The 13403-nt window shown below is 34.6% G+C and overlaps 1 protein-coding gene across 1 annotated transcript in view; it reads left to right on the top strand.

Moving 5' to 3' along the window:
• LOC149564066 (RNA helicase family protein) overlaps positions 1–1719 on the top strand; it is a 280646-nt gene extending 278927 nt beyond the window's left edge. The window contains exons 14-16 of the mRNA XM_089827161.1: positions 183–343; positions 471–649; positions 879–1719. Coding sequence (XP_089683287.1) covers positions 183–343; positions 471–649; positions 879–1038 — 500 coding nt within the window. The 3' untranslated portion in view covers positions 1039–1719. The remainder of the gene's footprint in view (positions 1–182; positions 344–470; positions 650–878) is intronic.
• Positions 1720–13403: the final 11684 nt, after the last annotated feature.

The following is a 13403-nucleotide window of genomic DNA, read 5'->3' as shown; positions in this document are numbered from 1 at the left end:
ATTTGACATTAAATATCTGCCCAAGTACAAGTTTCTTGACCGTATGTTAATAGTTTTAAATGACACTTTCAACAACAAAAAACTTGGTCAGCTGGGAGTTACTGTGTACTACATGCTAGTAATTCAACATCAGTGGAATGTAGTTGTTATAGTAATTATTTAGTCTCATTTGTGATGTTCAGAATCTCTTGATGTCATGACAAAAGAAAGTCCTCAAAAGAAGACAACCCTGATTAGGAAATTGAGGAAGGCTTTATGTGTTGGTTTTGCAAACCGACTGGCACAACGGATGGAGCGTCACAATGGTTACAGAACCTTGTGCTACAAGGCACAGCTTGTGCAGGTTCTGGACTTTTTTTTGCATAGATTTATGAGTGTTATAAATTGTCCCTTTTGTGAACAAATATATTTAGTGTCATATCAGGCTAACACTTCAAATTTCTAAATTGCTTTTGTTTGATGCTGTTCAGGTGCATCCAACTGCATGTCCTCTAGAGGTTGATGATGATGGGCTTTACCCAGAATATGTTCTTTATAACGAGTTACTTGTAACATCTCGTCCTTATATACGTAATTTGTGTGCTGTTGAAGCATCTTGGGTCAAGCCAATTTGGGCAAAGCTACATCATTATGATATTAATAAACTCAGGTATGTGTTTCCTCCATGTACTTATAAGTTCGAATTTGGAATTTACAGAGGTTTATGAAGACCAAATTGTACAGACCAATTTGTAGTTAATATCAGTTCAATGTGCAACTCAATTTACATTCTGAATGAGAACTGCATCATGGTTGAGAGGGATTAAACATTCTTCTGTTTATTTATCTGTTGGTTAATTTTGGCATATTTATGATTTTTTCCATTTGCTTGAGTGCAGTGGAAGGGCTCCATCTACTGAAGAATTAAATATTCCAATCAAAGAAGGAACAAACTGTAATTTAACCACTGCCCCAAAACTGTCAGAGAATCATGAAAGCATCATCCAGTCAGCTCGGGAAAGGTTCCTTGCTCGGAAGCAATTAAAGGTGAAGAAATAGATCAATATTGGTCGCCAGGATTTCAGTTCTTGTCTTATTCTGCCCATCTTTTGTTGTCATACACAGAAATTAAACCTGTTATGCAATCATGAAGTGTGAAGAAGAACAGCTCCTGATGGTGAGAACCTTTGCTGAAATAATTTCCATAATGGAATGTAATGCCCCAACCCAAGGCAGAATATATTTGACAAGAAGCTAGTACATGATGTGCAGAGAAACTATGGATGGCAGGTTGACAAAAGAGACCTCTGATATAATCAGCTCCATCACTTTGTTCCCAAACAAATGAGAATTGTATGTTATATGCAAAAATATACATTTCTGTCAAAATACATACTGATCGCTATTTCAGCAATCAGACGGAATATATTTGACTACTGTCAGACAGGAATTTACTGCTTCTAATCAAAATCTATATGGAGTATGTTACTGTTTTCAAAATTCAATAGCTCTAGCTCTGAACTGCAATGTCTTCATAGGATGCATTATTGGAAATTGGAAATGGCACCTCATTCCTAATTGTGCATATTTCTATGATGCATCCAAGGTTCTATACTGTTTTCTTTTGTACTCTTCAGCTATTTCTTGACATCTGATGTTTATTTGTGTAATTGGGTCTCAAAAGGGAGACCACTGTATAGTTCTTACAGGGTTTTCAATATAAAATTTCATTATTCTTGATGGGCACTGTAGCAGTCTACGACAAAGTCAACTTTATTTTCTGACAAATGATGGTTTAAGATGGGAATGTAGGGGACCATGTCAGTCAATCTTGAAATGTGTTGGTCTTCAAGATGTTTATCATGTGGACATGACATAAGATGCAAAGAATAATTCTATGTAAGGTGAAATGTATACACTCACATAAAATTAGTATCAATTCTTAAAGGTATAAACTTAATATGACTTGTACTTGATTCTTGGATTTACTTTGCAACTTAACACGTGTTTCCCCATATAAGAAAACCAATCTTTAAGTGAAATGTCTACAATCTCGATGCCAAATCTTCTGATGGAAAAATAGCATCAATTCCCTAAAAGTATAAACTTATTTTCAATTGCATTTGATTCTTGAATTGTCTTTGCAACTTGTACTTCCTGCATGTTCAAGAAAAATATCCTGTGTTAACTAGCTTTAAGAAAATGGTGTATGAATTACTAGAAATTGAGGTCATTAAGTGCACTAAAGGGTAAATCAAGCATTTGTGGAAGGAAAAGGCGTAGCCCAAGTTTTTGGTCATGAATAGAGGAAGTGTAAAGAAAGTGAATTCAATTGGTCTAATCGGTCTAAGGTGGCTTTAATTAGTCTGATTTGTAAATTTAGCACTCATGAATAACCAAAAATGTTCTAAATTATGTGCCTTGTATTTTCTCAAATTGAAGGAAGTGTGGAGAGAGTTGGGTGATGTTCAACAATAGTGTTCTTATCAGGAGAATTTGTAGTACATTGTAGTGACTTTTCAAGTTTAATGATTTGAGATATATGCTGATTTACACATGATGAAGTGGCAAGTTGCAATGGTACATAAATGGGTTGGTTACATAGGGTGGTGTTCTGACAAAAATCACAAGTCTATAATGTTTTTGGGCACTATTGCTAGTGATGTAGGTGTTATTGATTTATAGCTTCAGTCGGATAAGTCCAATCGATAAAATCAAATCATTAAATAATCTATTGCACTTGCATTTGATGTCTATCCTTTTCCTTGTACTTTTGTTATGAGTGTTATTAATGTTGAGTTACGGAGATTGCTGCAAATGTATTGGCACTGCTATTTAATTTTGGTATATATTTTCCAAATGGGAGCGACCTCTTGTATTTGTATGATGGATAAACCAACTTCATGGGACATTTGTATCCATCATTATATATATCTCACAAGGTTATCCCACCAAAGCTACCAAACATCAACACTCCCTCTTAGCGAGGGAGGATTAACAAAAGACATATATTATGCCATTAGTAATAATAGGATTGACACATTAAGGGAATTGTTGTTTAGGAGATTTCTATATTTCTTTTATCACATTTGATATTATGAGTATTGGTCTTTGAGAATATCAATGATATTCACCAAATACTTTGAGTAATGACCTTCTAGAATGTTGAGATGCAACATATTCACAAGGTATTGTGAGTAATGGCCTCTAGAACATCAAGTCACATGATATTCACCAAGTACTATGTGTAATGGCTCTCTAGAACATCAATTTGCATAACATTCACCATGTACTGAAAAAAATGTTTATAAGGTATGTGTACATACATTCTCATAATGCTTATCATATAAACATACACTATACAAAGTATAATCTATCATGATCTGTATAGATATCGTAAGATATCCATCAAATAGAAAATTAAGTTATTGTAAGATTGTCACCTTTCAATAACTTCTTCAAATACAAGTGATGTCATTTGGAAGTCATCATTTCCTCATGATATATATAGAGGGCGAGTCCATTAAAATCACATAGTCACAAGGTATATTCATGAATCAAAGTCCTTTTGACTGCTACAATTTATTGATCACTAGGGAACCCATTTCAACATGATTTACTTGCTCTAAACTAATATGATTGAGATCATTGAAGGTTGATTAAATCACATCCTCTATTTGTTCCCTCTCTTTTAAGATCGTCTCTAATGAAATGTCAGGCTCCCTCTAAATCTCAATCTCCTCTTCCTACAATAACATTCTCAAAGGACAAGATCAAGGTACATTAATCATATCTTTATCTTTCATACTCTCATATTGATATAAACATAATCCTTTTAAAAATAGTTAGAAATCAATCAATATCTTTTGTATTAGGATTACATATGACTTTTATTCCAACTCTAAAATGCATATAAATGATATATACATTATATATATTCTTCATTAAATCAATTTAATTTGTTCATTAAACTACTTGCCAAGCTTTATCCTCATCCACATATCAATAAATTACATTATAATTATATATGAACAAAAAATAGTAAAACTATAACATACCACTAGGTGGGTTCTCCTTCCTATGGCCTATGAACTTACCTAACCTTTCCTCTTTATGATGCCTTATTCCCTTTATAATATATCAAATTGTTTGTGCTATGTATCAAGGGTTCAATAACTCATGCTAGCGAAGATATTATTGCAGTGAGAGTCGCTTACAGTGACAGAGAAACTCATACTCTAGGGAGCCTTCCCGCCTAGATACAATGACTCGGCACAGGGTGTTCACTACATAGCCTTCCCATTTAGATATATGCAATTTACATGGCGATCGTACTAGGGTGCATATGACCCATTGGTTCAACCACTTATAGCAATGTCGATTCATTCAATACAAGCTTCAACCACATTCTTTTATAGTTGGATCAAATTTGAATGTGCCTCGTTAAGCCAAATGTCTACTATAAGGTACATATAACCTTATTTGTTTATAGTTTCTTGTGCCATTACTATAACAAGGCAATCCCTAAGTCTACTTTGTGTGTTTTTGCATGCCATAGGAATATGTCTGTCAATTTGTTATCCTTGGTTTGTGTTGACATGGTGATGCCCTAGACGTTGACCTTCTTACTTTATGCCTCATATATCTCCATTCCTTACACACACACACACACCCTCACACACACACCTTTACACCTTTGAATGTAATCGATGATTTTTAATGTTGTTTCAATAGTTCGTATTTAGAACGGTTGTTATAAATTTGTTCCTTTCCAATCCAATGACTATGTGTCAATTTTCTAGTGGCTCACAAGAGCGACAACACCACTTAGTTTGGTTTCGGTTCTTCCATTTCTTTTGCATGATATCTCCACAAGGAAAAGCCTTTCGAAGGTGGCATTCCCTTCCAAATGGGTGCTTCTATACGCTTCCTCTCTATGGCTAAGTCCAAGAATCAATGACCCCCTACCTCAAAACACTTGGAGATCTTGACTATCTGAAGCAACACATCAAATGACGAACAATAAGCAGTCTGTGGTCATTTCCCATGGAAGCACTTAAGACAAAATGTGGAATGTAGCATAGCATAACACTATTGAAAATTCATCTTCGATTCAAATAGACATATAAGACTTTTGCACTTTATCTTATTCACACTTTCAAATTATCAAACATTACCTAACCTAATGAAATTCACATTTACTACAATCACACGATCTTTGGCTATAACACGGGCTTTCAAAGTTAAATGAACATACAATTTTTTTTTTGAATTTTTTTGATGGTTTCCCATATGTACTGAAGAAAATAAGAAGTCAGACATCTTATCCATTAGGCCACAAATGTTCTAGATGAATGATATACATATAGTTTGTGTTGCATGAGTAGTTGTAGTGAACACACTTACATGAATATGTTAAAACCTCATACGTTTGGGAGGAGATCAAACATTACTTCTATTATTTGTTGTCTTCTATTCCAAACTTTTATTTTCTTATTCCCCAACCTTAATTACATTTGTAGCATGGCTCTAATACCATGTTGAGTTTTTGATATCACTGCCATTTACTTTTGGTGTATGTTTTCCAAATGGCAATGACCTCTTGTATTTGTATGAGGAATAAACCAAGAAGAGATGGCCCTTCATAGGACTTGTCTATTCATTAATATAATGATAATACACACACACACATACACACATGAATTATTATTATATTAATTAATCTCACAAGTTTATCCTACCAAAGCTATTAAACGTCAATAGTTAATAATTAATGTTTGTTATTTTTGGGAATTATTGATATTCTTTCTCTATGCTTTTGTTATGAGTATTATTAATAATTAATGTTTATGGAATTGACACATGCACACGAGCGCCCCCCCCCCCCCCCCCCCCCCAACACAAGCCCGCACATGGACACACTTGCACCCTAACATGCAAGCACGCACGCACACACACATACACGTGCGTGCACATGCCCATATATTATTATTAAATCCAATAAATATTAGTATATAGTGTGTGTCATGTGTTATTATTAAATCCAATACACATTAGTTATATAATAATAAGTTTGATATTGATATCAACCAAATTAGATTAAATATAAATATTGATCTAAATAATGATTGATTTTTTTAGAGATTTTGATATAACACATTTGATGTGTATTATGATATATGTTTTCTATTGTGGTTGACAACATATTAGGCAATCACATATATGTTTATTGATGACTCTTATCGGTTGTTTGTATGAGACGACAATATTAGGTAAATAGGGACATCTCTCACGTAGAGACATGTCCCTATGTGAATTAGGTTCATGTGGAGACATATCTCTACATTAGACATGCCACTACATGAAGGTACATATATTGATCTCAATTGTTTCTTGAAAAACAGATACATCCATACATATATGATCTACAAACAAAATATTTCTACAGATCTACAATATTATCTTGTATATTTCACAAAGAAAGTATCATACCATATTGAAAATTGATCAAACATAGTTAGTTCAAATATATCATATTTAAATAATTAAAATACCTCTATCTATAATCTGATCCAAATTTCTAACATGGTATGAGAGCCAAGTTAAAGTTGTAGAAAATATCGAATAAAAAAACTAAATGGAATTTCTAATCACCATCAAACATTTTCAAATAAGAAAAGCAATTAGTTCAAATATATCATATTTAAATAATTAAAATAACTCTATTTATAATCTGATCCAAATTTCTAACGTGGTATCAAAGACAAGTTAAAGTTAAAGAAAAGATCAAATTAAATAACCTAAGTAGAATTTATAATCACCATCAAACATTTTCAAATAAGAAAAAAGAGTGAGTGGAATTAGATTTGAAAATAGACTTGAGGGAGCTACAAATCTTGTCTTTTGGAAATTCATAGCAATCATGACAATGAGAGAACAAGAATTAAACTCATTCATGGAAAAGGCTATACCTATACGAAATGATGATAAAGAGAAACTTCTATGGACAAAGAACAACAACAAAGCCATCAAGATTCTAGTGGATGTCGTAAAAAGATCACAGAGTTCCAATTATATCAAAATTAGACACTACATATAACAAGTTTTCTTTCTTAGAAAATGTGTATGAGATAAATGATACTTGTAGAGCCCTTGCCTGAAAATAATTGCATCATGTAAAAATGAACGATGGGGAAACTATTACATCATACTTTTCAAATTAATTAAGGGACCAATTAATCATTGTTGGCCATTTAATCGACTACAAAGACTTAACAATTTTGGCCTTCATTAGACTCCCAACATCCTGGGAATTGTTCATACAAGGAATAAGTGCTCAATCCAAACTTCCAAAACTCGATCGATTAAAAGATCAACTATATTTAAAAGAAATAAAGACTAATCTCCACATGGATCAGAATAAACAATTCTAGTGAAGTGATCCAAGTAATGAATAAAAATTCTCACAAGAAAGGGAAGAAAGGAAGCTTCAAACGAAAGAAAGGAAAGGACACCAACAACAAACACTCATTCAAAAGAAGGAAGGAAAGGTCTAGAGTACAATGCTTTAGATGTGACAAATATGGACACCTTATCGTGAAATTTCTAGATAGATGGAAAAATCAAGCTTCAATAGTTGAAGTAAGCAATAATAAGGATCCATAAGCAATGGTATGATCTTCAACCTATCAAGTGAAATGTCCACCAACATAAATACTTGGGTCATGACAATGGAGCATCTTGACACATAACATGATTCAAAGAACAAGTAGATAGTCTAGATGCAAAATTAGATGAAGAAGTAATCATTGGAGATAACTCCACCTACCCTATGAAAGGATTTAGAACATGTATAATTTAGCTAAAATCAAGAGTTGCACTTCAATTATTGTTGACAAAAAAGTTTGTACCCCTGCCCAATGTGTTATCCCTAAATGACCTTGTGTAACATGAAAACAACCTCCAAATGTGGGACTTGTGCTTTGACGTTGAATCTTTGGAGAAGGCCGACTTCCTTACAACCAAGATGCATCTAAACTATGACTTGGAAATAAAAGGGAGAAGAATTGCATGAAATTAAAATGTTGAAGTTAAAGGGGTTGATGCACTAGATTGAAACTTGGTTACTACCTCTGTCTACAATTGCACTACACATCAATAAAACCCTCAAAACATACACAACCCTCAACTCTATTTTGTTTCCTAAAGAATCATATGCATATCAGAGCAAATAAGATGCTACAAGGAAGATGAATACACTTATATAACATCCATAAGAAAAGTAGATACAACATATAAACTTGAGGAAATAAGAAAAGATAGCATTTAGCATAAGGCAAACAATATGCATAGATACAAAATGATGAGAATAGGTAAAAAAAAACGAGAATTATATTATTGTTAGGCATAATGGAGTTACATATACACAACACAAATACTGTTGTAATGAACCAAACCCAAAAATTATGTACCAACTTTCTTTTTAAAGAGTTCAAGTATAACTAAAATGTTTTTATCAAGTTTGAACCCACACCATAGTGGAGTCACAGAGTTGAGCAATAAAGAAATTTGATCATTGAGACAACTTGCTCCAATTAAGTGACGAGAAGGTAACCCAAAATGGATGCACCGAACACATGGAAGATCAAATTTGAAGAATCAGATCCTTACAAGCAATAAGCAAGCATGGAGATGACCCGTGTGGAAAAGATCAGATCTTGTCCAGAAAGAGTGCTAACCATTGATGAAGATCTCTCATTTTAAAATGGATAGTCCAGATGTTGCAAAAAATCCCCAATGAGTGATTAAAACACAAGCGTAGATGAAAACAAATTGAAATCTAACGGTTGACACATTTCCTAAGGAACAGTGGAAGAAGAAACAAAGGATTTTGCAATTTTGCAAGTTGCCAAAATGACCCCTACGAAATAGCCCAATGGGTTAACATGAACATTAACCTTCTACATATGGCACAACCCACTGATCCAATAGAAAGAGAACACGTGTAACATTCAAAAGGAACTAATGTCACTATTTTGCAAAGGGTATGAAGGAAGCATTGTGAAATAGACAAAAGTGGTTAACAAAGCAAGGTTTCACTATTTCGCAAAAGGTGGAAAAGTAACTTTGCGAAATAGAAAAATGCAAATAACATAAAATGTTAACCTTGAAATTTTAGCATGTTGACCTTCTATAAAGAATAGCTGAAGTTTTTTCAAATTGGTTATATGTGATGGGCTGAATGGGGGCAAAAACAACCAACGTCTTGGTGACTCAATGGGATGCTTTCTTGCTAAGAATTAACAAGTAACCTTAAGCAATCAATTGGGCATGAAGTCACCAAAGAGAATGATGCACTAACCCACCTTCAACTTCACAAAAAAATCTACAACCAACAAAACTACAAAACTTGCTATCTCCAGGAGGGAATAGCTGTGTCATGCACTTCTTGGAAAGATGGAAACACCTACTCTAATATGTAAAAATATTTACAAACAAAAACTAAATAAAGCCATTGATTGGCTTGTTTAAATAGATGCCCCTTCTCACAAGCTGATTTTTCCTTCCATACACATGGGCAACTGAAAATAGTAGAAAGCATGTCAAGAATACTATTGTGATGTGAAATACCTCCCAATGCTAAAAAAAATGAAGCTCTCCAACATTGGGGCATTATCAATTTGAGCTAGACATACTTGCTTCTCTTTTTGATACTCATCTGCATGCTCAAAAATAAGCATGATAGGGGGAAACTTACTTTGTTGCAGAGCTACATGCCTTATGGGGCATCCTCTTGATAGCTCTAGGTCTAAGGAATCATCCATAACCATGCTATTGTGCTCTGCAACCTCCAAATCCTTATGGCCAACAAGGTTTGGCTTTGATGGTGTGGCTAGTAGTGTTCTCTCCACTTGTTGCAACTGCAACTATGCTCCTCCTCTAGCTCATGTGAATCCTTGCAAACAAGGGGTTTCAACTCCTGCACTTGTGCAAACTCTTGTTATGTAGAAGAAAGAGTAGGATATGTCTCTTTTGATGTTGTTGTTGTAGAAAACAACATACTCATCAACTTCACCTGTAGTTCTCTCTCACATCTTTCTTTTTGTGCAACCAACTCCCTTAAGAATTGCATCATGCTCTTGTTGTTGGGCTTCCAACGTCTTTGCAAGCTCTGCCTCAAACTTCCTTTATTGTGCTTCTAGTTGTTGCAATAATATTTCTCCTTCTGGAGTATGTCTTGGCTCAGGAGAAAAAATCATTACCTCATGTACTTGGGGCTGCCTAGGTTATGTTTCTTTCTCCACCATATCATTGGAGACCACTTCTTGCTACAACACTTGGTCTAGCTTCTCTCTTTTTTGTAGCAGGCCCTCAGGTTCCATCATAGGCTCAAATGAAAAAATTTGTTCCTCAAGAATAGGAACAACCTTGATATGCTTTTCCTCCTTGACCTCTTGTTTCTATACATGTTCCTCAATTGGAAGCTTCTCTTGTGTTGTCTCTAATGTGAGAAAACGCATGCCCACTTCTTCATCAACAATAAAGAAGGGAAAATTATCAGCTGGGGTCTCACCATCACCAACATTTGGAGGTGTCTGAAGTGTAGGTTGAGGATCCAGGGGACTTGAAATGGGAATTTGAGGAGGACCACTCTGTTTGAAGCTAGAAAATTTTCTCCTTAGAGGCTCCTTTTCTTTAGCTACTTGCATTTGAGCAAGCTTGAGCCTTGTCTTCTCCTCATCTTGCTTTTGTCTTATTTCTTCCTCCTGCTACAACTTTTGAAGGACGTGGTGAGTCTCATTAAAAATATTAAATGCTCCAGACATTATGCTGCAAACAAAAGGTTCATTCTCCCACATCTCCTTGAATTCATGCAATTCCTTAAGCCAAGAATTCATAAGGAGCATAACATAAGAAAAATTCCACAACCTATATCTAGGTATGGATTTTCAACACAATTAAAAATCCTTCCAAGGTTAGCAAACCTAGATCCCAAAGTCTCTAAACAATCTTAGAGCTCACAAAGCTTTGACTTGAGATCATTGAAAGGCTCTATAGGAGACCAAACAGGATAACCAATTGATGTTGCTGGCGGAACCAAACTCAAGGAGGGGTCTACATATTGGCTTGAACTAATCTTCCTCTCTTGCTGCTCTTGGAACTCCTGGGCTGTGATGAACTTGGAGGGGAAATTTTAACATATTCATGGCCATAAATAACATGATGAGTTGGAGTAAATTCAATCTCTTCATGATATGGGGGAATGTGGGAGGCATCTCTATGAAGTGGGTCCATATTAAAGTATTTAAGCAAGAAACTTCATAGAAATCTTGAAGAAACATAAAAACTAAATACCATTATTCATATGAGTACATGGTCTATTGAAACCAATAGATATAAAGAGTTTCCATGGTGTTTGATTGAATGCGTCCAAAGGTTGATGACATTGAGAAAAACACCCAATTTCTCAATGAATGGATCTTGCACTAGCTACCAATGGACTTATGAAGCTGAAATCTTGTCCCACTAGGAGTGCCAAAAACTGATGACATAAAAGTCTACACCTCCGCCCAACGTGTTATCCTTAAGCGACCTTGTATAACATAGAAACAACCTCCAAGAGGTTGAATCTCCAGAGAAGGTTGACTTCCTTACAATCATGATGCATCAAAACTACAACTTAGAAAGCAAAGGAAGAAGGATTGCATGAAATTAAAATGATGATATTAAAGGGGATGATGCACTAGATTAAAACTTGGTTACTACCTTTGCCTACAACTGCATTACACATCAATAAAACCCTTGAAACATACACAACTCTCAACTCTATTTTATTTCCTAAAGAATCATATGCAAATTAGAACAAATAAAATGCGACAAGGAAGATGAATTCACTTATATAGCATCCATAAGAAAAGTAGATACATCATATAAACTTGAGGAAATAAGAAAAGATAACATTTAGCATTAGGCAAGCAATTATATGAACAGATACAAAATGGTGAGAATAGGTAAAAAATAGAGAATTGTATTATTGTAAGGCACAAGGGAGTTACAAATACAAAGCACAAATGTTGTTGTAATGAACTAGAGAAGAACCCAAAAATTGTGTACCAACTTTCTTTCTAAAGAGTTCAAGCATAGCTCAAATGTTTTCATGAAGTTTGAACCCCAACCATAGTGGAGTTAAGTTATAGAGGTGAGCAATAAAGAAATCAAAAGGAAATTTGATCTTTGAGATAACTTGTTCCAATGAAGTGACATGAAGGAACTCAAAATGAATGCACCCAACACATAGAATATCAAATAAGAAGAATAAGATACTTACAAGCAATAAGAAAGCTTGGAGATACATTGGTGTTATCATTACAAGACCCAAAAGGTTTCCCAACATTAAAGAAACAATCCTTGTAACATGTCATGGATGCAAGAAGTCAAATCACACCATTGTCAAAAAATGCGCAATGAGATAATGCACATGTTTAACCCACCTGCGTAAACTGTAGAGTTGACCCACGTGGAAAAGAAAAGATCTTGACCAGAAAGAGTGTTGACCATCATTTTGAAAAAGATGGTCTACATGTTGCAAAAAAACCCCAATGAGTGGAAGAGGTAGCAAAAGATTTTTCTATTTCATAGGCTACCAAAAATAACCCCAACAAAATAATACAATGGGTTAACATGAAGGTTAACCTTCTGCCACGTGGCACAATACGTCGATCCAATAGAAAGGGAACATGTGGAACATTCAAAAGGAATCAATGTCACTATTTCGCAAAGGGCATGAAGGAAGTATCACAAAATAGTGAAAAGCAGTTAACAAAGCAAGGTTTCAATATTTCACAAAGGGCAGAAAAGTGACTATGAGAAATAGCAAAACACAGATAACGTAAAATGTTAACCTTGCAATTTTAGCATGTTAACCCTCTACAAAGAATAGAACCCATTGAAGTTTTCTCAGACTAGTTGTATGTGATGGGTTGAATTAGGGTGAAAATAGCCAACAATTACCATGAGTACTATTCATGCCTAGCATCAAGTGAAATCTAATCTCCATCTCATCCCTTGAATACAAAGGATATCGAATCACCTTCCTAGATAGAAAATTTCTAGCATGGCCTAAGAAATCATACATAAAGATGACATACACTATAGGGATTCGAGATGGATGTTTATACAAACTCTACACTATACAATCTCAAGCCCTAGTCCATGATGGCTCTACTACAAATGAAATATGACATAGAAGGTTAGGATATCTCTGTTATTGTACTCTACCCTCCATAGAGAAATGTTTTTAAAGACTTACCTAAAATAAATCAAGATCATAAAGGAATATGCAAGGGGTGTTCTCTAGTTAAGAGCACAATGGGGACTTTTTATAGTAGTGGGAGAATCTAATAATACCTTTTAGATTATCCATA

Source organism: Cupressus sempervirens, chromosome 4 (assembly GCF_028749045.1).
Source record: "Cupressus sempervirens isolate cs-2001-9-10 chromosome 4, ASM2874904v1, whole genome shotgun sequence".
Classification (NCBI taxonomy): domain Eukaryota; kingdom Viridiplantae; phylum Streptophyta; class Pinopsida; order Cupressales; family Cupressaceae; genus Cupressus; species Cupressus sempervirens.
This window is presented reverse-complemented; position numbering and strand designations above follow the sequence as displayed.